We start from the raw sequence: 25136 nt of genomic DNA, 5'->3' as shown, positions 1-25136 counted from the left end.
CGGCTCCTCCGTGGCGGTGAGCAGCGGTTGGCGAAGCCGTGGTTGGCGCTGCAGCAGCCGTGGTTGGCGCTGGTATGCGAGAGCCGTGCAGTCAGTGCAGAGGAGGATGAGAGCGCCAGCGAGCCGTGCCATATGCACGCACATCAGCTAGTGACGCACGATCAGCTGCGGCGGGAGATCCTCGAGCGCTTCGCGCGCGTCGGGTCGAGCGAGCACGGCATCTTTCGCATTGTAAATTCTTTTTTTAGAATCTTGGGGACCCGAACCTTACCTAACCTAGGGGAAGAGGGGCTGCTTGCTCTCGACACAGGTGCGAACTGGCGCGAAGTATAGTACTGTACTCACAGAGAGTCACTCTCAGTAGATGACAGTACACACCGAGATTTTGACCTGCCTGCACGGCAGTAGACGTGGAGAGACGCGAGGGTCGCCCCCCCTTGCCCCACCACCTCGTGTGTGTGGAGAAGTTTACCTACTTTTTTCTTTACCTTTTAGCCCTTGCACGGCAGACCCGGACTGCCTACACCCCCTCGCCGTCCGAGCTCCCCTCCTGCTCCTCCGCCACGGCAGCAGGGAGCACCGCGGCGGGCGCAGCAGCCGCTGGCGAGGTGGGCGTGTCGGGTGCAGACGTCGAAGCGGCCAATGCGGCGGCGGGCGCGGCGGCGGGCGCGGCGGCGGGCGCGGCGGCCTTGACGGGCAGCGACGCCTCCGAGCCCCAGCTCGAGAGCTGCGTCTTGTGGAGCGACACCATCGACGAGGAGCGCGAGGAGCCGCCGCCAGCCGTGCTGGCGCGACCCCACACGTCGCGCCTAAGTGGGGCACCCCGCGCCAAGTCACAAGCGCGGTCGGACCTGGAATCGGCCGCCCGACGCGGCTCGCCGCGGGATCGGCGTCGTCGCGCCCGACGGAAAGGGCGTCTCGATCGGCGCCAGGCCGGGGAAGCCGTACGAGGGCCTCGCGCTGCCTGCCGAGTGGCGCGCCGCCGCAGAGGTGGACGGCGGCGGCGCGCGATTCACGCCGAGCCGTTTGTTCTCCTTGTCGGTGGCGGCGGCGGGCGGCGGCGCGGGCGGCGGCGCGCGCAGCTTGGCGAGGATGTCGTCGTGACGCGCCCTCGTCTCGCGCGCCGTCGCCTCGCAGGCGCGCTGCCACGTGTCGAGCAGCGACGCGTCGCCCCCGGCGGGCGGGCGGGTGGGCGGCGCGGGCGGAGGGGCGGGCGGAGGCGGCGCGGCTTCGCCGGGCGGCGCGGCGGCGGGGGCCGTGGCTGGCGCGGGTGTCGCCGGAGGGCAGGCCACCGGCGGAGGAGGGGGTGCGCCTCCCGGCTGCGGCGCGGGGAGGTACTGGGGACGCAGCTGCGGCGCGGGGCAGACGTAGCGGCGCGACTCGAGCACGGGCGCGTGCGAGGCGAAGAGCTGCTGCGTCCCGATGTGTGCCGCGCTCGCCGCGCTCGCCAGGCTGACGCCAGCCAGCCCCGCCGCCAGCCCCGCCTCTGCACCCGCGGGGTACGATGCGGCGTGGCGGGTGAGCTGCAGCTTCATCGCGCGCATCGCCTCGGAGGCGCGGTCGAGCTCGGTGCGCCGCTGCGCCATCTCCCTCCGCTCCCTCGCCGCCTCGAGCCGCTCCGCCTCGAAGACGCGCCGCGTCTCGGCCACGTCGCGGCTCGCCGCCTCGGCCGCCTCGCGCGCCGCCTAGCACACGCACCAGCTCGCGCCTCGGTCAGAGAGGCGGGACGCCTCGCCCTCCCTCCCTCACCCCCCCCCCCCCTCCCTTCCGGCCGCCTCCGCTGCGAGCCGCTCCGTCTGCGCGACGGAGACCATCTCCCTCGCCTCGGCCAGCTCCGCCGCCGACCGCTGCACCGCCTCCCCCACCGCAGCCGACTCCTCGTTGACGCGCAGCGAGAGCTGCCGCAGCGCCTCGACCTGCTCGCCAAAGGCCGCCTTCTCGCGCTCCAGCGCCGCGCGCCCCGCCTGCGCCTCCGCCAGCTCGGCGCGCGCGCGGGTCCTCGCCTCGTCCGCCTCGGCCCGCTCGGCGGCCACCTCCGCCCGCTCGCGCTGCAGCGCAACCTCCGCCTCGCCGTGCGCCGCCACCTCCGCCGCCCGCTCGCGAGAAAGCCGCTCCCGCTCGCGGATCAGCGACTCTTGCGCCGCGCGCAGCTGCTGCCGCTGTCCCTCGACGCCGGCGCTCGCCTGCGCCGCCTCGGCCGCGCACCGCTCGCGCGCCTCGTCGAGCGAGTAGCGGCCGGCGGAGAGCTCCTGTGGGAAGGCTCCGGGAGAGTTCAGGCACAGCTCCGAGAGGGAGAGAGAGAGAGCGAACCGGCATAGGTCGCCTCGGCGAGCGCCGCCCGCTCGCGCTGCAACGCCTCGGAGAGCGCCTGCAGCCGCTCGTGCTCCTGCAGCAGCCGCGCCTAGTTTGCAACCCATGGCCCATCAGCAGCGAGTGAAGCAACAGCTCGTGATCCTTCAGCCGTTGCTCCTTCTCCGCGCCGTGCGCCGTGCGCAGCTCGCTGACCGACGCGTGCAGCTCCGCCGTGAGCGCCTCGACTCGTGTCCGCTCCGCGGCCGCCGACTGGTCGCGCAGCCGCGCCGCCTCCTCCTGCTGCGACAGCGCGACGCTGCGCCGGTCCTGCCACGCGGCGAGCTCGGCGTTGCGCCCGTCGACCGACGCGGCAACCTCCTGCTGCACCCTGCCCAGCGCGGCGAGCACGCCTTGCACCTGCTCGGCGGGGCGAGGGCGAGGTGTGGCCGGCGGTGCGGCCGAGGGTGCGGCCGAGGGTGCGGCCGCCGTGCCGCCGCGAGGGCGCCCCGCGCCTGCTCGGTCAGCCGCGAGAGCTCGCCCGTCCGGTGGGAGGCTCGGTCCGTCGAGGCGACCTCCTGCTCGTGCAGCCGCGAGCTGTGAACAGCGTCTCTTCACAGGCGTGCGGTGTGAATAGGTGACCGCCTGCTCGTGCAGCCGCTTGAGCGCGGCCATCGCCTGCGCGTGCCGCTCCTCAGCTGCCGCCGCCTTGGCAGCGTGTGCCCGCTCGCTGCTGGCGAGCTCCTCGCGCAGCCGCCGCACCTGCGCCTCGGCCGCCGCCTCCTTTGAGGCCGCCGCCTGCCAGCCAGCCATCCGTGGTGAGCGGGCACTGGTGAGTGGACACCGGATCTCGGCACCGCCTCCTCAGTGGTGCGTCCGCCTGCTCACTCAGCCTGCGAGACTGCTCGAGGTGGAGCGAGCGCTCGCCGTGCTGCGCGGCGAGCTGGGCAAGCTTCTCCTCCGCTATCTTGAGCGACGAGTCTGCGCGCGACACCCTGAGCTGCGCCTCCACCTTGGCCGCCGACACCTCCTGCTCCGCCTGTCGGCGAGCGAGCTCCGCCTCAAGGGAAATCTCGGGCAATCTCGGGCAATCTCGGGTCATCTCGGGCAGTCTTGCCTTTTGGCGGGTGAGCTCCGCTTCGCTCAGCGCGCCAGCGAGGCGCGCGTGCAGCTGCTGCACCTCGATCTCGTGCGCCACGTGCGCGCCGCCGGACGGGCCCTCGCGCGTCAGCGAGCGGAGTCGGTCGAGCGCCTCGCGCGCGTCCGCCGCCTGCAAAGAAGTCGCCTCCTCAGCCAGCACCACACTTCACAGCTGACCGGCAACCCTCGCCACGTCTCCGGCACCTCGGCCCTCGCCTCGCGCACCTGCGCCCTGCTCTGTCGCTCGCTCGCCTCCGCCTGCCGCCGCGCGTCCTCCGCGGCCGACAGCGCCGCCTCGAAACGCGTCGCGTCGGCCGGCGGCGGCACCACCGCCGCCCACCCGCCGCCCACGCCGCCGCCCGCCACTATCGCCGCTGGCGGGGTGGGCGGCGCGGAGGCGGCGGTTGGGTGGGAGGGCGGCGGCGGGGCCGCCCTCGCCACGAGCGGCTTGATGTTGGAGAGGTTGACGCGCGACGGGGCTGCGACCGGCCCCGGCGGAGCGGCCGGCGGAGCGGCCGGCGGAGTAGCGGCCGGCGGAGTAGCGACCGGCTGCGCGACAGGGACGGGCAGCGCCGGCGTGAGCGCCGTCGGCTCTTGCGGCGCAGTCGGCGGGAGGGCGTCGGCCTCGAAGGACATCGAGTACTCGAGCTCCTCCTTCTCGGGCGGCGCGCGCGCCGTGGCGGCCGGCGCCGGTGCACGTGCCTTGGAGGCCGCCCTCGAAGAGGAGGAGGCAGGGGCGGCCGAGCCGCGGCCGAGCTCCTCCAGCTCGAACGAGTCAGACGCGTCGAGTGAGCGATCAGCGTGGCCGGCATCGATCTCGATGCTGGAGTTCAGGTCCGACATGTCGAGCTCGTCAGCCATCGTGCCCTTGCCACCGGGCGCGAGCGAGTGCCCCAGCGTGGCGGTTGCCGACGGCCCTCCACCTCCTCCGCGCAGCGGCGCCGACTTGGAGAGGCCGGAGCCAGTGGTCGTCGCGGCTCTTCGCGCCTGGTCTGGGTTCTTCTTGGCCTTGCGTCGGCCATCCTCTCCTGCACCCTTCCTGCCGCGGGCGGATGATGCCTCGTTGGCGTCGCCGGCGAGCGCGGCTGTCTTCCTGCCGCCCGTGAGCGTGTCCGTCGGCCCGAGGCCAAGCCCACTGGCGCCCTGGCCGGGTTTGCCCTTGGTGAGGAAAGAGGTCGGGCCGAGCATCCAGAGGCTCAGGTCAGGGAGAAAGGGTCGATGCCAGGGTCGATGCCAACAACGCTCGAGTGTGTGTCTTGACTAACATAGACAAAAAGAATTTTCAAACGTGCGCGCAAAAACAATGTTACAACAAAACTCCCTCGCACGACACGGGGCACGGGACTGGCGCGCACTGGCACTAACACAAGCAAAAAAAAAGAAGTCGCGGAGGCGTGTCCGTAGCCCGATACCAATCACCCGGCCTGCTGGGTGCGCTTCTCAGCTCCCCGACCCTGGGTGTGCGGTTACCAACTGCACTCCAAGTGCTCCAAGTGCTGAACGATTCGTTTTAGGTCGGAAAGACAAGCAGCGGCATAACACCTACCTGCCCTACCTACCCTCTCCAAAAGAGGATAAGCAAGGGGTAGGGACTGGTGCCTGGCCCGTGTGGGGAGCTTCTTTCTGATAGACACCTCACTCACCTAACCCCACAGCCCACATGCTCTCGTCTCCGTGCCTTGCGGCCGGCGAGTTTGCTGGAGCCTGGAGGCGCGGAGCAGCCCGCCGGCTGCTCTAGCCCTCAACCGCGTTACGTGCCTGGTCGTGGGCCGGGGTCGTGCCTGGTCGTGAGTCGAGCGAGTCGGAGTGGTGTTTGTGAGTTTGTTTGTCTGTGTGTCGCGATATCGCCGTCATCGACAACGACATCGTCTGAGACTCTCTCCTTCCTGAGATCCTGACCTCTGTCCAGCGTCCACCAGGCGTCCACCCACAAGCCACAAACCGCGCCGGTGTCCAGTCCGAGCCTAACTGTTCTTCACCTCATTACTTACTTACGAAGGTGGTACTTACTTACCTCTCTCTCTCACAGCACACTGGCACGACAAGGGTGTGTGGACTGGGGCACACTAGAAGACACATCAACACAACTGCCGGCATAAACACACAAAGAGTAATCTCAACACGATCTGTAGAGGCGACGTGCGGGGCGGGTCATGTGGCTCCGCGTGGACGTATCCTTGAGCAGACACGACCCGAGCATCTCCCGCTCCAAGCGACACTGCACCTTTCTCGTGCGGCGTCTGTGGCCTTGCGGGCACACCGCCCGCCGAGTGAGAACCCTCGACTGCTCGCGAGCCATTGTCCCTTGACGTACTAGTAGGCGATGGGGACGGCAAGCGATGTCAGGGCGGCCACACAGAGGAGGACATCCACCAGGAGCATCGCTGAAGATGGTTCTGTCGTGCTGGCTAAGGCAGGCCCTCCGGCCGTGGGTCTGCTGGTGCGTGGTGGGAAGGGAACATAACGGCAATCCATCAAGGTAATTAATTCGGCCTTGCAAATTCAGGGGGAAATAAAAAGGCGAGCTCGCAACGAGACGATAAATAGGAAGCAGGTCCCCGCAAACACTGAGGAAAGGGCTGGCTCACCGCGGGCAGGTAGTACGAGGTAGGGCTGCTGTGCTTGTGGACTGCGGTAAATCTGTGTGTATGTCGATCTGTTTGAATGAAAACGGGTGATGTTCCTCTTCACAGACCTTAAGGTCCGACAGGTTCGGCACACCGGGCACCGCCTCGGTACACAAAAATCACAGATCGAACACACAAGAGCGCCCGCCGCGCGGCGAAATCGTCATGTCGCTGCGGCGGTTTTTGCTCCTCGCCCTCCCCTTCTTCTCCGTCGTGATCACGGACGCGGCTGAGCCCGCTGAGGAAGGAGAGCCCGTGGCGACACCACGAGTGAATCTGTTTGGTCCGGTCCCCCGAATCTCGTGCATTCTTGGGGGGCGGGCTCTTGACATATGCGACGCACGCGACGACCTGTTTCGCTACGCCGCTCGAAGCAGCTCACAGCCTGAGTGCAATACGCCGGCGGACGAGTGCCGTCCCGACCACGAGCACGACTGGGTTACCGGACAGATCTGTTGCGCTTGCACTGCGCTACTTGAAAAGGGGTTGCTGGAGACTGACGCTGGGCTATACAGCGGGACCATGAGGTCCTTCAACAACCTCATCAGCGGTGCGAGCGCTGTAGCCCTCGAGCTAGATTGAGCCAAAAGTGCGCACGCACAGCGGGTCGCCTTGCTGCCGCTTCCAGGACACCAGAAGCCGCCGTGCATCGTGCGCCCGAAGAGCGTCGGGAATGTGACCGAGGCTGTTCGGATCGCCAACGAGTACGGGGTGCCCATCTCGGTTCTGGGAGGCGGCCACAGGTGCGCCCGTGTCGCCTCGCCGCCTCCCCTGACCGCTCATGCGCGCTCCACTTCACCCTCTCATGCCTCGCTCCACATCACCCTTGGAGACCTGAAAGCGCTCGCCGGCCAACCCAAGTACCCTGGGCGTCCGTGGGTGAATGCGGGTGCACCACTCCACCAATCGTTGACTCCCTCGCCCACTCTTCGTCCGGTGCAGCGTCATGAGCTCCTCCGACGTCGCCATCCTCATAAGCATGAAGGAGCCCGCAATGCAGAAGATCGAGTTCGACCCGGCCGCACGCCGCATCACCGTCGGGCCGGGCGTGATGATGGGTATGATCAACCAGGTGACCACCGCGGTGGGCCAGCTCTTCCCTGTGGGCGTGTACTATGGCGTGGGTATCGGGCTGCTCCTACAGGTGAGAGGCACGGCTGAGATCCACCGGGCAACCGGCCCCCGCCCTTCACCCCTCCCGCGTCGTTCGCAGGGCGGCCAGGGCTACCTCGCTCGTCAGTTCGGGCTCACGGTGGATCACATCAGGAAAGTGACCCTCGTCACCAGGGATGGGGCGATTCATCACCTGTCGGACTCCTCGCAAGGTTTGGACGCGCGCCTCTGGTGGGGTGTGCGCGGCGGGGCGCCCCACCTCGGCATCGTGACCAGCGTGACGGTCGAGACGCAGACCCTCCCGAAGATGGACTCCTTCTTCTCGATGGACGCCGTGGCCCTCCCCCTCCAGGACACCGTCCTTATGCAAAAGTTCCTTGACCAATCGGCGTCTCCCGACGAAAACCCCAACAACCAGAGCCTAAACATGGTCGTGGGCAGGCACCGAGACAGCACCGACGCCGTGCAAACCTTCTATGCGTCCGGAAACGGTCTAGTGAAGGTGGACTCCAGCTGCACGGCAGAATCCAATGGGGGCCTCGAGGTGCCAACGGAGGGTTGCTGCGCGCAGGAGGCCCGCGCAGCCTTGGATAAGCTCCTTCAACACTATCCGCCGGTGCCGCCGCCATCGCCCTGCAGCCCCACAGATGGTCGGCTCACGAAGGTCTACAAAACACCCGATTACCTCGTCAACGCCGCAGACTTCTCGTTCCCACCTTTAAGCTTTACTGCCAACACGAGCAATGCGAAGAATTTCTTCAAGGCTCGTGTCGACAAGATGGTGTTTTGGGGGAACCCGCCCCCGCCCCCTCCCAACGATTGCAAGCCCCTGTCTACAGACTGCAACTCCTACACGGCTTTCGAAATCCAGAGCGTCATCATCAAGCTGAACCACCACGAGAACAGCATCAAGATTGCCCAACACTTCTTCAATGCTCTTCAGGGCCTCACGGAAGTATTTCAAGACAACCCCAACGACCCCGGCTTTGGCGTCATCTCCGCCAGCATTGCGCTGCAAAACACCGGCGGCAAAGTCGAGGAGCCAAGCGACAGCAGCATGGCGTACTTTAATCGCAAGCAAGACTGGGGCTGCTCCATCACGTGCGCCTACAACCAGAGCGTGGTAGACCCTTCAAATTCTAAAGGCGCACAACAGGCGTGCGCCCGCTGGGTCGCTGCTCTAGTCAAAAACCTCGACCCAATCGGCGTGTACATCGTGGACGCCAAGCCCTGGGCATGGGCGCCTTGGGACGATCGCGAAAGCCTTCTGGTTCGCGCGTTCGGAGATAACCTGCACGACCTTCGCGAGCTCAAGCAGCATGTCGATCCGAATTGCATGTTTGGGGGCGATATGCTCTGCCCGCCATCGTCTCCGTCGCCCAGCCCGCCGCCGCCTAACCCTAAGCAACCTTAACAGCATGTCATGCCCGCCTTTGCTACTGCCAAAGGCCAATCGCCCCAATGAAGCACTGCAGCTAGAGATAGAAATGCATCGCGGATCCATAGCATGAGTCACCGCGCGGGCGTGTGCGCGCAGCTGCGAAGCGGCGCGTTCTTTGTTTGAGATAATGTGTGCACGCACGGTTTTCGTCTGCAGCTCCCCAACTTCTACCTTCTTGCACGAGGCGCGCTTGCCTACTCTTCCACTGCCTGTACACCCGCCAACGCCCGCTGCAAGTGCGCGGCGCCCCGCGGCTGCTTTTCGCACCCCCGCTGTGCGCAGCACAAGTGTTGCCGGCGCGGGATGATGTGACGGCAAGACCCTAGAGGAGCGCAGAGCCGTGTAGTTCCGAGCTTGCCCTGCTGGTTTTGTCCGCGAAGTTCACATATCATTTCACAACGACTCTCTCGAGTCTCGACTCTGGTTGTGTGTTGTACTCGTCACTCGCGGCGTACGCGGCGTCTCGTTTCTTAGACTTTCTTACTCAAGTCACACGGGAGATTGTTGGTTCACATTGTTTTTCAAGAGGCCGGCGGCAGTGGTCGTTGGCGTTCAGCGGCGGCGACGAGCGGCTCGAGCAGCCTGGCGGCCGTGGTGGATGTGGCTGCGCTGGCCCGGCTCAGGCTGCCGAGCCTCACCGCCAAAGCCCCCCTGGCACTTTTGCCAGAGTCTTGCCTGGCGAGCGGGTTGGCGGTGCGGCCGCCGTGGCCGCCCGCGCGCGCCCACACGACGAGCAGCACGCCGCACGCCACGGCCGCCGGCAGCGCGGCGACGGGCATGATGGCCGAGTCGGCGTGGCGCAAGCAGAGGGGCGCGATGGCGGTGCCTGTGGCGGCACCGACGAGAGGGGCGAGGCAGAGCATCGTCGCGAGCGCGTTGCTCACGCGCTGGCCGCCAATCATCTGCGAAAAGATGGCGGTGAAGGGCGCCATGAAGAGGACCTGCGCCTTCAGCCCGACGATGAGCGCGACGAGGAGGCGCCACTCGACTAGCGGCGGCCAAGTGCCTACTCCGCGCCCAAACGTCCACTCACAGCCACGCCCCACCTCCACGCCCGGAGCCCGCGGCGCCACGCGCCCAGCAGCACGGCGCCGAGGTAGAGCGCCGTGGCGGCGAACGCCTGCTTCCACTCTGGCAGCCGCGCGTGCGCCGAGCCGAGCGAGACGAGGATCGACGCGCCGGCCGACAGGAAGTTGACAGTGGCGATGTGGCCGCCGCCCCAGCCGAACTTGCGGACGGCGAGCGGCTGGAAGGTGGCTAGCACTCCCGCGTTGATGGAGAGCTCCAGCAGGAACGCGACGCCGCAACACCAGAGCAGCGTCCGCCGCTTGTGGTGCCGGAACCACGTCTCCCAGCACTCGTCGCACAGCTGGTTGCCCCAGCGGTGCTCCCTCCAAGACAGCAGCCGCTCGCACCGCTCGCAGTGCGCGCCGACGACCGCAGTGAGCGCCTCCCCGCCGCCGCTGCCGGGCTCCGCGGGCACCCTGCTGCCATGCTGCGCCGCAGCGGCGCGGCGGCGCGGCAGCGGCGGGAGGAAAGCGTAGAGCCCGGCGCAGGCCGCCGCGTGCAGTCCGGCGGCCAGGAGCGCGGACGTGGCGAAGGAGAGGGGGAGCTGGGAGATGAGTGGCCCGGCGAGGGCTCCGATCAGCCCCGCGGCGGAGGCGAGCTGGCCGACGCGGGACAAGTCGTGCGCCGGCACGTTCCGCGCGAAGAAGACTGCGCGCACGCCGCGCAGCGAGACGGGCGCACCGAGCATTCCCCACGCGGTGGCGAAGGCGGCGGCGGAGGAGGCGACGGCGAGCGCGACGGCGGCGGCGGCGGCGACGAGGGTGATGCCCGCGTACACCTCTCGCTCGCCGCGCGCCTCCGCCCACAGCCCGAGAGGGACCGGCGTCGCCATCGACAGCACCGTCGCCGTCGTCAGGACCGCCGCGTACACTTCGTCGCCGCGCCCTGCTCCGCCCCAATCCGCCTCGGAGATGTGAAGGTAGAGCGAGGGCAGCATCACCGCGGGCGCGAGGTAAAAGACGAACTGCGCGCTGATCACCATACGAACCGCTCCCGACATCGGCGCCGAGCCGCCGCCGCCGCCGCTCGCTCCGCCGCTCGCTCCGCCGTCGGGCGTCGCAGAGATGCGGGCGCGGTTGTGGAGCGAGCGCTTGATCTCGTAGCACTGGTCACAGAGGCCGGTGCCCCACCTGAGCTGGCCGAGCCCGATCCGGCCTTGGCACGAGCGGCACTGCCGGTCGAAGGAGTGGTAGCACGAGTCGCAGAGGCCGGAGCCCCACTGCAGCGCGGCCGACTTGCGGCCGAGCGAGAGCTTGCCGCGGCACACCTTGCACACGTACCCGCCGGTGGGGCGGACGGTGTTGTAGCAGTTGTTGCAGAGGCCGAGGCCCCACCGCAGCTCGCGCGTGGCGAGGGACGCCTCGCAAGCGCGGCACCTGCTCACACAGCAGGCGCCGTTCACAGCTCGCGCGTGGCGAGGGACGCCTCGCAAGCGCGGCACCTGCTCACACGCCACCCGCCGTGAGCAGGCGCCGTTCACAGCGCGCGTGGCGAGGGACGCCTCGGAGGTGTTGGGTGGGAGCGGTGGCACGAGTCTGTGTGGGAGAAGGGTCTACAAAGCACCGCTTCGGGAGGGAGCCGTAGCACGAGTCGCAGAGAGCGGAGCCCCAGTGGAGCTCGTGCAGCGCGAGGGTCGCGTCGCACGTGCGGCACGCCTTCTCGCAGCTGTAGAAGCACTTGTCGCACAAGCCGGAGCGCAGGTAGTGGTGCTTGAGCTGCAGCGGCTTGCAGCACACCTTGCACTCCTTGTCGCAGGCGTCGTAGCACCTGCGCGCCGGGAGCGGAGAGGGCGCGGTGAGAGACGCGCTCGAGAGTCGTGCAGGTCTCCGAACGAAGGGCACGTGAGTGCGGCATCTAGGCTGCCAGACTCATCACACAGACCGGTGCCCCACCGCGCCTCTGCGCCGCCGGCCTCGAGGTTGCGGTTGCAGTGAGCGCATTTTGACGCCAAAGGATACGGGGAGGCCTCCGCCACCGCGCTCGAGAACGGGAGGAACAGATTGAGCCGTGACGGCAATCTCCGCGCCGGGAAGTGGCCAGCCTCGGACGCAGCGCCGTCCGAGCCGCTTGCGCCGTGCTGATGCTCGCAGCTCATCGAGCTTGCTGGTAGGATTCCTATGTTGTGCGACGACCCGACGTCCTCCATGTGCGACGACCCGACGTCCTCCTCCATGGAAACAAAGAAAAGCGAAGTTTCTTTTTTTCCTGTGTTAGTGCCAGAGTGCGCGCCAGTCCCGTGCCCAGTGTTGTGCGAGGGAGTTTTGTTGTAAAATTTTTTTGGGACCCTACCTTTCGATCTATAATGCTTCATGACACAGCTGTAAATGGTACATGGGGGCGATACACACGTGGGCTTTGCTGGTGCAGGCCCGACAGAGGAAGGGTGTGTGCGGTGGGGAGCGGGAGGCCGAGCGAAGGGCGGAACATCCAGAGAGTAGGGTCGGAAGGGGAGTGGGTGAGGCGGAAGAGACGGGCTTTGGTGGTTGGGTAGAAGCTCAAGCCGTCTAGCTCGGTCGCAAGATCGGTTCCTGGAAGACGGAGTTGTCGCCGTGGGATATAGTTGGTACCATCCAGCCCAACATGCCCTCCAGGTTCGAGACGCGGTGGTGGAGCAGGTGGAGCTGCTCGATCCAAGCGGGTGGGGAGGGGGAGGCATGGCTGGCTGCAGGTCCCCCAGTCGGCCCGGCCTCTGACGTGGTGCTGCCGCTGCATTGGCTGAAGAAGAGAGTGCGACTTGATTGGAGGCGCTGGAGGCGATGGCGCTAGCGAAGGGAGGTTGGGCCGGGCCGTGAGGGGCTGATGGCGCTGGCCAGCGCGGGGTGTGAGATGTCGTCGTCGTCGTATACTGCTGGCCCTCGCCCTCAGTTGCCAGGGCTGTGGGCTGCAGAATTGGCGTCTGTGGCGTCTACGCAGGCTCTGCAGCGTGCATGGCAGGCGGGACTGCGAGGCCGGCGGCAGCGGAAGGAGAGGCTGGGCACAAGCCAGGAACAGGCTGGCCAGGTCCGTCGGTGGCTGCGCTCGGGCGAGGCGCGCGCGGGCATGGCAGGCCGAGCAGGCCGAGCGCAAAGTACGGCCGTCCCAAAACTCAAATCGGTCCGGTGGGGTCTCCTCGGCCAAGAGTAACGTGCGGGAGAATTAATGCTCAGGAGTGAGTTACACTACAGATACGTTGAACGATAAAGAAAACAGGGCACAATGATGGGTAAAAAGGAACAGGTGCCCGCCGACAGCTTGGATTGATTGTCCGTTTTTTCTTTTATTTTATATTTAGAGAGACAACAGACAGCAGCTCTATAAGGCTCACACAAGATCACAGCGAGAGGAAAGCGAACGTGTCACTTTACATCGGGTTTTCGCGCACTAACATCAACCCTCGGCATGGAAATGAAAACTCAAACTTGCACTCCACGTGCCCCTCTGTCGTCCATGTTGGCCTGGTGTGTCGCTCTGCCCTGGCCGGCTCTCTGTGCACCAGGCGGCTGCTGTTCTCTTGGCGGCTGCTGCCCGAACAGGCGAGGCATGCATGCATGAGAGGGAACGGCTCGCTAGGCAGGACAGAGCAGCCGCTGCCGTCAAAATGAGTCGGACCTCTCCTCGATTGGGTTGCACTCGCACCTCTCATTGCAGTCGTGTGAGAGGATGCCGATGGCGCATCGCTGTGGGTCCGGGTTGTTATTATGCACCTGGTGCGAGAGGAGATGAGCGGCTCAACTTGTCCTCTTTTGTTTCGCGAACACAGTGCAAGTGGCAAGCAATATCAGCAGCGGGGCGGGGACAGCTCACAACGAAGTTCTTCCCGACGCTGTCAAGGCTGTCGAGCTCGAGGTAGCCGAGTTCGGGGTTATAGTCCACGATCAGATCACCATAGACGGTTGTGAGGCTCTCCGTCTCGACCGATGTGAGCAGCGGGTTGGAGTTGACGGTGAGGTCGCGGCCGACGTACGCCAGGCTCTTCATCTCGAGGAACGTTAGGCTCTCGTTCTCGTCCACCTGGGTGCGATCGCGGGGCAGTACAGGAGAAGTAGCCAGCATGGCGAGGAGCGCTACTGCACGCAGAGATCTTGGTGGTGAGGAGTGGAGGGAGGGATTGGGCTAGGGCCGCACGTTGAGGTCGCCGCCGATGTAGATGAGGTTCTCCATCTCGATGTCTGTGAGCTTGGCATTCTCAGAAATCTGCGGGAGGACGGAATGGTGGGATGGGGCGGGCCCCGTAAGCTGATGTGCGATGTCGTGTATGGCGCCATTGGGCTGGCGCACATCGACGAAGCCGCCAACGGTGGTGAGGCTCTCCATTTTGATTTTTGAGAGCGCGGTGTTTGTCACCATCACGTCGCCGGAAACGGAGATGAGATGGGGCAGGCTGACGACTCCGCTGCCTTCAACCTAGGAAGGCGACCAGGGCTCATCCGCAAGTCGAAGAGAATCGGCCGTGGGGTGGCGATGGCGCACCCGCAGGCCCTTTTTCACCGCGCTGCAACGAGCTATGCGCGCCTCGGCATCTGTCCAATCGCTCCCGGGGTACCTCGCTGTCGGAGGTTGGTTTTGGTCGCCACAAATAGTGGGCAGCCCGGCGTCAGGAACAGCAGCCGGGAATGCGAGGGCACAAGACAAGTGCAGCCATACGAGGGCACCTGCACGCATCTCAACCTCTCGATCAGCAGCAGCAGCGCGCAACGCGGGTGTGTGGGCAGCCAAAATTTGGATGTTCCCTTTTGATCCAACTTGCAGTTCATTAGCTCATTACCATGCAAATGCCAGCCCCCCAGCGCGCAGAAAAACCCAGCGGATCATTCCGTCTTGCTCCTTTTGCGCGGCTTGGCCGCCGCCGGCGCCGCGGCCGCCCCGTCGGCAGTCTGAGGCCGGACGAGGAGAGGCCCCGGGAAGAGTGTGGGGGGTGGAGCGCCGCCGCCTCCGCCCGGCTGCCCCGAGAGCCACGCGTCCGCCGTGCGCCGCGCCTTTGCACTGAGCGAGACGACGTGGCAGAGCTCCGAGGGCGCCAGCGCGGCCTGCAGCGCGTTCGGCTCCACCGCCGCGCGGTTGGCCCCGTCGGCGTGCCCCGCCTGGGTGTGCGCGGTGCGGCCCTGAGGAGTCATCTTGTAGTGCCACGTCGCGCGCAGCGCAGTGTAGAGCTGCAGCACGGCTGGCGGCGGGGATCCGCCAAGGCACGGCTGCTTTTGCCTCACCAGCTGGAGCAGCGAGTTGCCCGCCATCGCGTTGACCTGGTGTGTCGGGGGCGCGTGCCGGGCTCAGGCTGAGGGCTGCGGGCGGGGCTCGAGGCCGGCGGCGGGCGCGGCGCCTCTGTCTTGCGCGAGAAGAGCTCCTTGAGCTTGTTCCACTCGGCGACGCTGCGGAGGTTGGTGTGCCGCTGCAGCCGCAGCACATACGGCACCATCGGGTCGGGCCGCCGCTCGGGAGAGGCAGTCCGCGGCGGTGCGACCAGCTGCAGCTGGACGCCGAGCCCACCGATGAAGTGCGCCGCCATCTCAGCCACGAGCGAGAGGGGATTCGCTCGGAGGCCGTCAAATCCCCGGCGCGCCAGCTGCAGCCCGATGGCGTCGCGGAGCACGCGCAGCGCCAGCTGCGACGTCAGTGCAGCGCCTGCTGCACTCTCAGCCTCCGCGACGCCTGAGGCGCCACTGGTGGAGGGCTCCTCCAGCTCTGGCAGCAGCAAGCTCGCCGCGTCGGCGAGAGCTCTCGAGTCCATCGCGATGCCCGCGGCCTCCTCCTCGTCTACATCCGCGTCGGCAAAGGGCTCGAGCGCGCTCGCGGGCAGCGACATAGACACACAAGTGGTGAAAAGAAAACTTACGTGGAGATGGGGCGATGACACCGCCTCAAAACACACACACACACACACACACACACACACACACACACACACACACACACACACACATGTTGTACACATGCACAGACACACAGCCCCTTCCCCATCAAGGGCGAGGACACGCGCAGGGGTCGCACTTCTAGCGAGGCCCACAGAGTGGGAGACTCCTATCACCGCCACTGCCACCCACGTGTCAGTCTGCCTGTGGTAGAAGAGACTGCCGGTGAGAAGTCGGAGGAAGGTCGCTAGTCGAGAGAGATCGCCAGTGGATAGGGAGTCCACCGTGCTGCGAGCCTGTCGCTGTCCCTTGTCAGGAGCAGGAGAACTAGGAGAGCGCAACCAGTAGGAGGCCCGCGCTTGCCCCCGTGCCGCCGGGTGCAACCTGTCCTATACGAGAGAGGAATCCCTGGGACCCTGTCGTGAGGGTGAACCCTGCCCAGCCCCCCTCCGTGTCGCGATGCGCTCCCCGCTCCCGTTCCCCGGTGTCCCTGATCGTCCTTACAAGATCCTGCTCGTGCAGGTGGGGACCCTGTCCTTCTCCCACCCCTCGTTTGGCGTGTCCGTTGTATTTATTTATTTATTTACCGCCTCAAAACCATGCCGCTAAATACAGCGGCACCAAACCAACAGTATCCCTGCACATGCATGTATGTGCGCACATACCAACATGCAGCAGAAACACCGGACACCGCACCAGCAAACATGAAGTGACCTTTGTCGCGCTGGTAGATGGGGCGGTCTATGACACCGCCTCAAAACCATGCCGCTAAATACAGCGGCACCAAACCAAGAGTATCCATGCAGATGCATGTGCGCACATACCAACATGCAGCAGAAACACCGCACCAGCAAACTCCAAACATGAAGTGACAGGTACAATCATGCTCCTCCCAGACTTCATCATCACAGCCTCCAGGTTGCCGAGGTCCGGGCGGGGACGGGTGCAGCGGAGCCGAGTCTGTTGCGGCGCAGCCTCCTGCTAGGAACGGTCGTGTCGGAAGCGCTGACCTGCCGACTGAGCCGCCCGCTGCGCCGCTCTAGAGACGGATTGACGCTCGCGCCTCGCGACCTTCTCCATGCCCTCCTCGTGTCGTCCTCCTTCGCGCCGAGCGTGAGCGCCAGCTGCGCTGCCGTGATGCGCTCGTGCGGCGGCCACGGCGTGAAGTCGATTGCGATGTTCTTGTAGAGCCCTCGCTGCAATAGCTCCTGCGGGGTCTCGTCTATGATCTCCGAGAAGCGGTCCGTGGTCGGAAAGACCAGCGCGAATTGGATGCCTCGCTCCATCGCGCGCAAGATGTCCGCTTCGAGCCTCTCTCCCGCCTGCGCAAGCGCGAGACGGGGCGGGTGCGGGGATGAGGCGAGCCCGCCAAGCGGAGAAGCGCTCGGGAGGGCGCGGCGCGCCTCTCCGCGAAACATCTTTTTGCTCAACCGCAGGAACATGACGGGCGTGCCGACGCTGTTGTTGAGAAGTTGACGCACTGCTCGCTGGAGGAGGGAGACTGCCCACGCCCTCCGGTCCTCTCCCGGCGCCCCGCCCCCGACCGCCGCAGAAGTAGGACATCCATCATCGCCTGCTTCGACCTCAGGCAGCGGGTTGGTCGACAGGCCAAGCGATCGATCCGAGCGGTGTGAGGCGGTGGCGCCGGCGGCAGCGGTGCAGGTGGAGGCGGTGGCGCCGGCGGCAGCGGTGTACGTGGTGGAGGGGGAGCGGCCGTTCCCGCTGGCTCCGATATCAGACGATGGGCCGAGCGTCCGCCGGTCGAGCGAGGCCGAGACAGCCACATCGCCGTGGAGGTGCCCCGCTAGCTGCTGCGCGAGCGCAAAGGCGCCAAAGTTGTGGCGGCTGCACCAAAAGGTGGTGCGGCCAGACAGGGAGAGCGGCCGGGTCCCGAGCGATCCCGGAATCTCGACGCGCGGAGGCACGGCGTACTTCGGATTGCCACTCGCAGCGAGGATCGCCTGGCACACCGCCGTCAGCGCGACGCTCTGGAAGTCGGGCTTCCGGCTCCAGGGCACCAGGCCGCAGACGCGCTCGGGGGTGAAGAGGATGGAGCGCAGATCGTCGGGGCAGTCGCTTACGAGACTCGCGAGTGGAATGCCGCCATAGTCCTCGTCCAGCTCTTGTATCAGCAGCAGTGGCTTCTTCTCCTCGATGGCAGAGCGCAGCTCTCGCATACAGTTCTGAGAGCGGAGCAATCGCGGGGATGAGACGACGTGCTGGGGACTTCGGAGGAGGGGGGAGGGGGGGAGGTCGGTCGCCTTGGAGCGGAAATAGCCGCGCGTGAGGATCACAACCACGAGCGCGCTCTCTCGGATGTGCTGCTCCAGCGTGTCGATGTCCTTTAGGTCGTAAACGTCAAGGAAGACTCGCGAGTCGGGCAGCAGGTGCTTGGTCACCTTCATGTGGATGGCGTGCGCTGCCGCCTGGCCTACGATGACACGAAGCTCTTGGGAACGGGTGCTCTTCGCAGACGGGCCGAGGAGATGGAAGCGGCGCCCGAAGGCCACTTGTGCGACAGGAATGCGTGGAACGTGATCCCCTTGGCCGCCGTGAGCTCGGGGCAGGACGTCCACCCATTCTTGTCGACGACCACCAGCCTCTTCTTCCGCTGTCTACGCCGCATATAGACAGCGATGCAGATCGCAGCAGCCAAGACGACTGCGACAGATGCAATTGCGGCGAGCGTTGCCGTGCTCAGCTCATCACTCGGAGACTGATCGCACAGGCGCCCTTCAAAGTCTCCGTAGCACTCACAGTACCCTTCGAGGGTACACATACCGTTGCCCGAGCACTGCCTCGAGAGCCGATCCACCGCAGGGATGTCATCGCCTGCGGTGGAGTCAGGCCCGAACAGGACGCAGCGCCGCTGCGCCAGGGGCGGCATCGGAAAGGTCATCGAGTGGTTCGCCAAGGCGTCTGGGAAGACAATGACATCCTCCGCGGTAGCCTCGGTAGCAATTTCTTGGATCACGAGCCCGCCATTTGAGATGAGCTGATTCGACTCCCGGTCGAACGAGATGTTGCCGTAGAACTCCTGCAGCTGCATAGATCTCAATTCGGCAGCGACGGCTGAGGTGTTGAGGCTGCCTGCTCGCTCAATTGCTTCGAACAGTGCAACGAGCGCAGCAGCAGCAGCTGCGGCATGATACGACGGATACACATGACTGTCAACCAGGGCCGCAAACTCGCTCGAGAACTCGGCGGAAGTCATGCCCGTGAACTCTCCGGTCCCGGGTAGGTCGTGGTGCCATGGCACACTGCCGAGCGCAAACTCGCCTTGCCACCAACCATTCTCGACCATCAGCTGGTAGTCGGGCAGCCCGACCGTGGCGGTGAAGGTGATGGCGAAGAGAGAGTAGTCGAGTGCGGCAGTGCGATTGAGGATCGTGACCGCCTCGTCCATGTATGTGGACGCGACGATCACGTTCACCTCCTTCGCACGCAAGCTGTCGAGGGCCATATCCACATCGGCCGTCGTTGCCCGCCGAGGTATCGTCACCAGCAGCGGCCCGCCCTCTACGCCTTCGGCCACCTCGATACCCTGCTCGGCGCAGATGCCTGGCACGGGTGCTGAGGTTGCGGCGGGGAAGACGCCTTCGGATCGGATGACGCCGACCTTGAGCGAGGATTTGCAGCCTCCTCCTCCCGTGAAGCATGGCCCGAAACTCGGCAGCACAGCCGAGTCCAACGGCCTAGCGTCGACCGCCTCTGCAGCCTGCACTATGGCGAGGATCGGGTTGACGTGGTACGATCCGCACGGCGGCAGCAGCCCAAATGTGTTGTTGCCCACGATCGCCGAGGGGCTGCACGCACCGGGCGCAACCATCACCTTGAAGTCGGCGTCAGCTTGCGCTGAGGATATCTCCGTCAGGCCCGAAGAGTAGCCGCCCACGATGAAGTCAGCGTCAAGATCCTGCGTGGCGTGCTGGGTAGCGGACGCAACTCCTGCCTTGGATGACTCGTCCTCCACCCACTCGAGCCGGACCGCATATCGTTTCCGGCCCACAACCAGGCCGCTGTAGTTTCTGTGGTCGCCATTCATGACGGCGCGGATGACTATCTTTTGCCCATGGCGCTGCGTTGAGGAGTAGCGGTAATGGACACCGCGCGAATCCAGGCTGCTCGGCCCGGCAATGGATATAACACCGGAGAAATCCTCACATTGAGCAGCAGACGAAGATGAGGCGCCATAGCTCTCGGTCGTGAGCAGTCTCTCCCTGCAGCCGGGTGTGGTGCTAGCCACGGCAAGTGCTGTCAGGGCGAGCAGAGGCCACATCCCTCGCATCTGCGCGCGCGGAGACGCGGCGCAGCGCGCGCAGCGGCCAGTTGGCCCGGCACCTTACCAGTCTTGGAACGCGGCGGGCGAATACCCGCTTTTTTTGAATTCTTCTTTGCGAGGCGGTTTGCGAAAGCCACTCCCAATTCTTTTTTCGCACAACACTCGTTGTACGATTCTTTTTTTCGCCGCGATGGCGAGAAAAGTTCGTTTCGCGCGACACCCCGCGGGGCCCGCTCTCCGATGCGCTTCGCAGTGCAGCTAAAGCCTCGGGACAGGCCCGTGACACTACCGGACGAGCTTTTGCACGAGCAACTTGCGGGTGAGGTGCACGTTCGCTACCTTGAATCGATTGGCGCCGCCCCTTCAAAGTCAAACCTGGCCATTGTTCGCACGGAGCTGCCCCTGTCCGGCTGCAACTTCATGACGGCGTGGAAGTCGCGCGGTGGAAACGCGGACGCTGTGTACGTCTCACCGCCCGCGGCAGCCCCGCCCGGCCTGGGTGCTCGCCGTGGGCCATCATTTAAGCCGCCACGCCGTCCCGCACAGCCCGACGAGCTAGACAGCAGTGATGAGATCAAGAGCGAGGCGGGCAGTGAGGGCGGCAGCGAGGCGAACCGAAAGCGATTCAGCCAGCGCGATCCGTACGACCTCGTGCCCAAGGGTGCGATGTCCTTCTCCGACGCACAGCTCAAGTTCCTCTATCCGTTCAAGGCGCAGGGCGAGGACGCTTATCCAAGCAAGGGCAGTCGCAGCGATAGGGACCCGTGCGCCCCTCGCGCAATCAGTCTGTACGACCGGTACACGCCGGAGGAGCTGCAGGAGGAGTTGGCTCAGGCGCTCTCCATCTCCACCAAGAGCATCGTCTCTCTTCAGGCGGAGTTCACGCACTCCTTCCCGTTTGAGCAGCTCGAGGGGCGGCTCTCTGAGCAAGAGATGCGGACCGCGCTGCGAGAAATCTCGTGCAAGCGCACGACCCGATTCATCGGGCTTGTGGCACTTCTGCTCTACTGGACGCACATTGCTCCAAAGTCGGCCAAGTCGGCGGAGGATGGGCAAACCTCCGTCCTCTACTGCGCCGTCCAGCACTACTTCTCATCGGCCCGCGATTCGCTCCGCCCGCGGCGGGCGGCGCTGCTGTACATCCTCCCGCTGCTGCTGCTCCTGGTGCGAATGAGCGTAGAGACAATCTACCGTCGCGCCTTCCCCAAATGGTGGACCACTGTCGACGGCGAGGAGACTCTCCGAGAGATGGACGCCGACTTGGAACAGATCTTTGATCCAGGCCACCAGCTCTCTCAGATTTCTTCGCTCGGCACCGCTGGCGCGGCCGCTCGCGCCGCAAGAGCCAAGGCGAGGCGGCGGCACGACGAGGGGTGGTACACGACGTCGGCACACGTCGCAGCTGCGTTGCCGCGCTCGCACTACGTCCGCCGGCAAGAGCCGCCCGGTGGCAGGAGCTCGAGCGGGCCACTTCCCGCGGTGGGGCTCAAGCGGGAGATGCCGAGGGAGATGCGGGAGGCGCTGTACAGTGAGGCGCTGGCGCGGGCCGAGGCACGCCAGCATCGGCATGCCTCAGCAGAGTCCCCGCCCGGCGAGCAAGGCCGTGGCTTGGCGAAGTCGCAGTCTCTGAAGGACCTGGTGCGTCCGCAGGCGCCGCGACCGAGTAGGTAAAGATGTTTGGGACGGAAGGGATTGGGTGGGTGTCGATGGGTGGCCGGCGGGCCGAGGGAGAGTCCCGGGACTTGCACTTGGCAGGGTTCCAGCCAAACTGGTCACGCAACCCGTCCGCCGTCGCCCCCCCCCCCCCCTCCCCCGCGGCGCTGTCTTTGCTCCGCGGGGGTGCAAGTAAGTAAGTTCGAACAGCCAGGACGGAGCAGTAAATGCTTTTTTCGGCGTACCGGTGTTAGAGCCCGTGCTTGCCAGTCCGGCATGGCGGTAAATTTCTTTTTCGCGAAACGTAATTCTTTTTCGCACAACTGTGTTACCTGTGTTAGTGCCAGTGCGAGCCAGTCCCGTGCCCAGTCCTGTGCCCAGTGTTGTGCGAGGGAGTTTTGTTGTAAAATTCTTTTTCGCGTTGGTGTGCGGGTGGCGAGCGGCGAGCGCGCGTTCCGAAACTACTATCGCGCTCTTTCTGCTCGCGATTGCGTCAAGCCTCCTATTGACGTCAGCGTCGCGACCGCCGCGGGCTGTGGCCGGGATCCTCTCTGGCGGCGGTCGCTTGGCCTCGCGGGGCGCAGCTTCGTGGATGCGCGCGGCCTCCGGCAGCTCCTCCGCTCGCGCTCTCGCGGACGGCGCGGTCGCGCACGGCGAGCTGCTGCCGGCGGAGCTGGTGGCGCGCGTTCCACACCGGGAGAAGCTGGTGCTCTCCTTCGTGCTCGCCTTCCTCGAGGCCAACGCATTGCCCGCGCAGCTCCTCGTCAACGGCGGCTATGTGCGCGATCTGCTGCTCGGAAGCGTCCCCGACGACCTCGACCTGTCGCTCTGCCTACGGGAGTGCGACCCGGCGGTGAGCGTTGCGACGGTGATGCACGGGCTGCCGGGCTTCGCCCTCGAGCGCCCCGAGCTCAACGTCTCCTCCGTCACCATCACCACAATCCTGTCGGACGCGTCAAAGGACAAGAATGTGGACACCGCCAAGGCGCACCTGGTGGTGGGGAGCCCTCCGGAGCGGATCGAGGTCGACTTCATGCCCACGATCGGCGAGGAGACGTACGACGAGTTCAACCGCGTGCCGGAGCGGGACGTGCGCGGCACGCCCGAGCAAGACGCCCTCCGGCGCGACCTGACCATCGGCGCGATGCTGCTGCACGTCTTCCAGCCGCGAGGCAGCGGACCCTCGGGCGGCGGCGGCGCGGCGGCGCCGGAGGCGGCGGCCGAGGCGCTGCAGTGGCGGCTGCTCGACTTTTACGGCGGCCTCGCCGACCTCCAGCGTCGCGTGCTCCGCTCGCCGTACCCGGCCGGAGCAGACGCCTCGCTGGTGCGCGCGTCGGTCCTCCGGTACGCCGAGGAGAGGGAGCTGGCGCGCAAGATGGGGCTGCTGCCCTCGGACGGCGCCGCAGGCTCGCCGGCGCGGAGCGACTCGCCCGCGCCCGCCGGCGCCGCGGGGGAGGGCGCCGAGGCGTTGCAAGTCGTGTGGTGGATCAAGGCGAGGTGTAGCCGAGAGATGGCCGAGGGGGCTGCAGATCGTGTGGTGGTGCGGAGCCGCTGCTTGCTGCCTCCGCCGCCCCGCACGACCGATGCGCCGAGCCCTCCCTCTCCCTCTCGCGTGACCAGGTGCTGCGCGACGACCCGCTGCGCAATGTCCAGGACACGTCCATGACATGTCCGAGACATGTCCTCAGGTGCTGCGCGACGACCCGCTGCGCGTGCTGCGCGCGCTGCGCTTCAGCGCCAAGCTGGGCTTCCAGCTGCACTCCTCCTTTTGGCTCGCGGTCCCGTTTGCGCTCTCCTCGCTGCAGAGCAAGGCCCGCGGCCCTCGCGCAGCCCCGCCCCCCCCCAGCCGTCGAGACTGTGCCCCCGACTCCACGGGTCACTCATAGTTAGTGAGCCGCCGGTAGGTGGCGGCGAATTAGCTAATGAGTTCATCAGTCAGTTAGCCGCCGGTAGGTCGCGGGCTCACGAAAGAAAGACGAGCTCGTCAAGATCGCGCGCGCGGGCCGCGAGCCGCTCCTGACGTTCCTCGACCTCTCCTTCGGCTTCCCGCTGCCAAACGCGACCTGCGGCGGGGGCGGGCTGCCCTGCCTCGCCCCCGCACTCTTCGGCGGCGCAGACCCGAAGGGCGTCGCCCAGTTCCTCTCCCCCGCCATCGTCACGCCCCCCGAGGGAGCGAACCCCTCGCCCTCCTCCGCCTCCCCCTCCTCCGCCTCGCCGCCGCCCTTCCTGCACCACTCCGAGCTCCCGCCCTCCTGCGAGCTGCTCCTCCCTTCCCCCGTCGACCCGGCCGGCCTCCCGCCCCTCGGCGCGCCGCCGCCCTTCTCCTCCGCCGCGATGCGCGCCGCCGCCGCCAAGCTCCCTCAGGCGCCGACGCACTCCCTAGTCACCCGTAGACAGACTTCCAGACACCCCTCCAGACACAGCTCCAGACACACCTCGAAGGCACCTCCTAGACCCTTGCCAGACGCTGCCCCAAGCTCCGGCCCGGCGGTGCGACTCGCCACGACCTCTCGCCGCGCGGAGTAGGCTGTGCCGGAGGAGGAGGCGCTCGGCGCCGCCCTCGCCGCCGCCATCTACTCGTGCCGCCTCGCTCCGCCCGCACCGCCACCACCACCCGGTGCGCGCTCCGCGGCCGACGCCCTCGCTGCGGGTGCCGCCGACGCGGCCATGTGCGAGGTGCTGGCAGCGTGCGACGGGCTCTCGGCGTCGAACGAGATGCGGCAGAGCGCGCACACGCCTCTCTGGTGCGTCAAGGCGCTGCTCGACACGCCGCCGCAGCTCGGCGCGCCCGAGCCGCTCGCCCGCAGCCGCGGTGAAGGCTTGTCCCCCGACCAACCCCCCCCCCCCCCTCCCGCTCGGTAGGGATGTTTGAGCTCCTCGCGACCGCCGCGTCACGCGGCGACGGCGGGCAGCGGAGGGTGGGCGGGCGCGAGTTTGGGGAGCTGCTGCACATGTGGCAGTCGCTCAAGCTGGCGAGCCTCTTCGCGCCCGACGGCGCGTGGTGCGGCGTGGGCGGCGCGGCGCGCCGCACGCCGGGCTACCTGCCCGACTTTATTCTCGAGCTGGCGGGCACGCGCTGCGAGCGGCCGACGCTGCTCCGCTTGCGCGAGCAGCTGCAGCTGCTGCAACGCGACGGGCCGCCAATCTCCGGGGAGGCGCTGGGGGCGCTGCCGTCGCTGCCGCCGCATTTGCGCGGCACGATGATCGCGTGCTTGCACGTGCTCTGCCGCATCGAGGGCGCGATTGCGCCGCTCAGTGACAAGGCGAGCCTGCGCTCCTTCCTCGAGGAGCACGCGCTGCTGGACGCGCTCGATGCGGAGTGGTACGTCGACGCCGGCGAGGGAAAGGAGAAGGGGTGCAAGGGGCGCGAGCTGCGACCGCAGTACGAGCAGGCCGTCAACCGGCCGAAGCCAAAAAAGAAGGGGAAGAAGGCGGAGTGAGCCAGCGGGGTGCGCTAGGCCCGCGAGGGGCGAGGCGCAGCGGGCGGGTCGTGGTCTGGCGGCGGGCGTCTGACTCTCTCACGTCTCAGTCTGTGGGTGGTGGTTGTCTTCCTAGCATACGCTGCTCTGGCAGTGGTCTCGTCGTACCAAAGGACCTAGAGCCGTGTACACGCTGGAATGACAAACCGAAAGCGAAACCCACCACGCGCGAAACCTCCCCCCCATGCCTCCCCCCCGGCCGCGGCCCGGCCCCGCGCC

The 25136-nt window shown here is 66.4% G+C and overlaps 7 protein-coding genes across 7 annotated transcripts; 2 read left to right on the top strand and 5 right to left on the bottom strand.

Moving 5' to 3' along the window:
* Positions 1-484: 484 nt before the first annotated feature.
* EMIHUDRAFT_465653 (hypothetical protein) lies at positions 485-4671 on the bottom strand. The gene is made up of 8 exons (XM_005760584.1): positions 3634-4671; positions 3407-3559; positions 3134-3328; positions 2932-3087; positions 2506-2709; positions 1812-2249; positions 871-1685; positions 485-809 (listed from the first exon to the last, which is right to left on the bottom strand). Exons 1-8 carry the CDS (start codon positions 4615-4617, stop codon positions 521-523), a joined length of 3234 nt encoding a protein of 1077 aa, XP_005760641.1. The 5' UTR covers positions 4618-4671; the 3' UTR covers positions 485-520.
* A 1550-nt stretch (positions 4672-6221) lies between these two features.
* EMIHUDRAFT_217799 (hypothetical protein) lies at positions 6222-8583 on the top strand (the record flags this gene model as incomplete). The annotated part of the gene is made up of 4 exons (XM_005760583.1): positions 6222-6606; positions 6685-6799; positions 6999-7200; positions 7270-8583. The coding sequence occupies 4 exons, from the start codon at positions 6222-6224 to the stop codon at positions 8581-8583; spliced, it is 2016 nt and encodes a 671-aa protein (XP_005760640.1).
* A 2152-nt stretch (positions 8584-10735) lies between these two features.
* EMIHUDRAFT_438412 (hypothetical protein) lies at positions 10736-11856 on the bottom strand (the record flags this gene model as incomplete). Its single annotated transcript, XM_005760582.1, has 3 exons — positions 11547-11856; positions 11242-11445; positions 10736-11054 (listed from the first exon to the last, which is right to left on the bottom strand). Coding segments are annotated over exons 1-3 (828 nt in total), but the record flags the coding sequence as incomplete, so codon positions are not given.
* A 1394-nt stretch (positions 11857-13250) lies between these two features.
* Positions 13251-15457, bottom strand: EMIHUDRAFT_217797 (hypothetical protein; the record flags this gene model as incomplete). The annotated part of the gene is made up of 7 exons (XM_005760581.1): positions 13251-13361; positions 13462-13668; positions 13783-13851; positions 13936-14061; positions 14128-14169; positions 14544-14897; positions 15059-15457. 7 exons carry the CDS (start codon positions 15455-15457, stop codon positions 13251-13253), a joined length of 1308 nt encoding a protein of 435 aa, XP_005760638.1.
* Positions 15458-16086: 629 nt separating this feature from the next.
* Positions 16087-17908, bottom strand: EMIHUDRAFT_217796 (hypothetical protein; the record flags this gene model as incomplete). Its single annotated transcript, XM_005760580.1, has 4 exons — positions 16087-16256; positions 16328-16358; positions 16514-17086; positions 17288-17908. The coding sequence occupies 4 exons, from the start codon at positions 17906-17908 to the stop codon at positions 16087-16089; spliced, it is 1395 nt and encodes a 464-aa protein (XP_005760637.1).
* A 26-nt stretch (positions 17909-17934) lies between these two features.
* On the bottom strand, positions 17935-19548 carry EMIHUDRAFT_217795 (hypothetical protein; the record flags this gene model as incomplete). Its single annotated transcript, XM_005760579.1, has 1 exon — positions 17935-19548. One exon carries the CDS (start codon positions 19546-19548, stop codon positions 17935-17937), a length of 1614 nt encoding a protein of 537 aa, XP_005760636.1.
* Positions 19549-21880: 2332 nt separating this feature from the next.
* Positions 21881-25054, top strand: EMIHUDRAFT_438409 (hypothetical protein). The gene is made up of 5 exons (XM_005760578.1): positions 21881-22930; positions 23127-23249; positions 23392-23802; positions 23965-24220; positions 24301-25054. Exons 1-5 carry the CDS (start codon positions 22031-22033, stop codon positions 24876-24878), a joined length of 2268 nt encoding a protein of 755 aa, XP_005760635.1. The 5' UTR covers positions 21881-22030; the 3' UTR covers positions 24879-25054.
* Positions 25055-25136: the final 82 nt, after the last annotated feature.

Source organism: Emiliania huxleyi, assembly GCF_000372725.1.
Source record: "Emiliania huxleyi CCMP1516 unplaced genomic scaffold EMIHUscaffold_75, whole genome shotgun sequence".
NCBI classification, from domain to species: Eukaryota; Haptophyta; order Isochrysidales; family Noelaerhabdaceae; genus Emiliania; species Emiliania huxleyi.
Note: the sequence above shows the minus strand (reverse complement) of the source record. Positions and strands in the feature narration are given on the sequence as shown.

Excerpts from the sequence above, each read along its gene's own strand:
- EMIHUDRAFT_465653 (XM_005760584.1), bottom strand. The coding sequence starts at position 4,617 with ATGCTCGGCCCGACCTCTTTCCTCACCAAGGGCAAACCCGGCCAGGGC. Across the intron at positions 2,250-2,505 it reads CGGCGGAGCTGCACGCGTCG|GAGCTCTCCGCCGGCCGCTA; the intron begins GTCAGCGAGCTG and ends GCCTTCCCACAG. Across the intron at positions 1,686-1,811 it reads TGGCCGAGGCGAGGGAGATG|GCGGCGCGCGAGGCGGCCGA; the intron begins GTCTCCGTCGCG and ends TGCGTGTGCTAG.
- EMIHUDRAFT_438409 (XM_005760578.1), top strand. The coding sequence starts at position 22,031 with ATGCGCGCGGCCTCCGGCAGCTCCTCCGCTCGCGCTCTCGCGGACGGC. Across the intron at positions 22,931-23,126 it reads AAGTCGTGTGGTGGATCAAG|GTGCTGCGCGACGACCCGCT; the intron begins GCGAGGTGTAGC and ends ACATGTCCTCAG. Across the intron at positions 24,221-24,300 it reads CGACACGCCGCCGCAGCTCG|GGATGTTTGAGCTCCTCGCG; the intron begins GCGCGCCCGAGC and ends CCCGCTCGGTAG.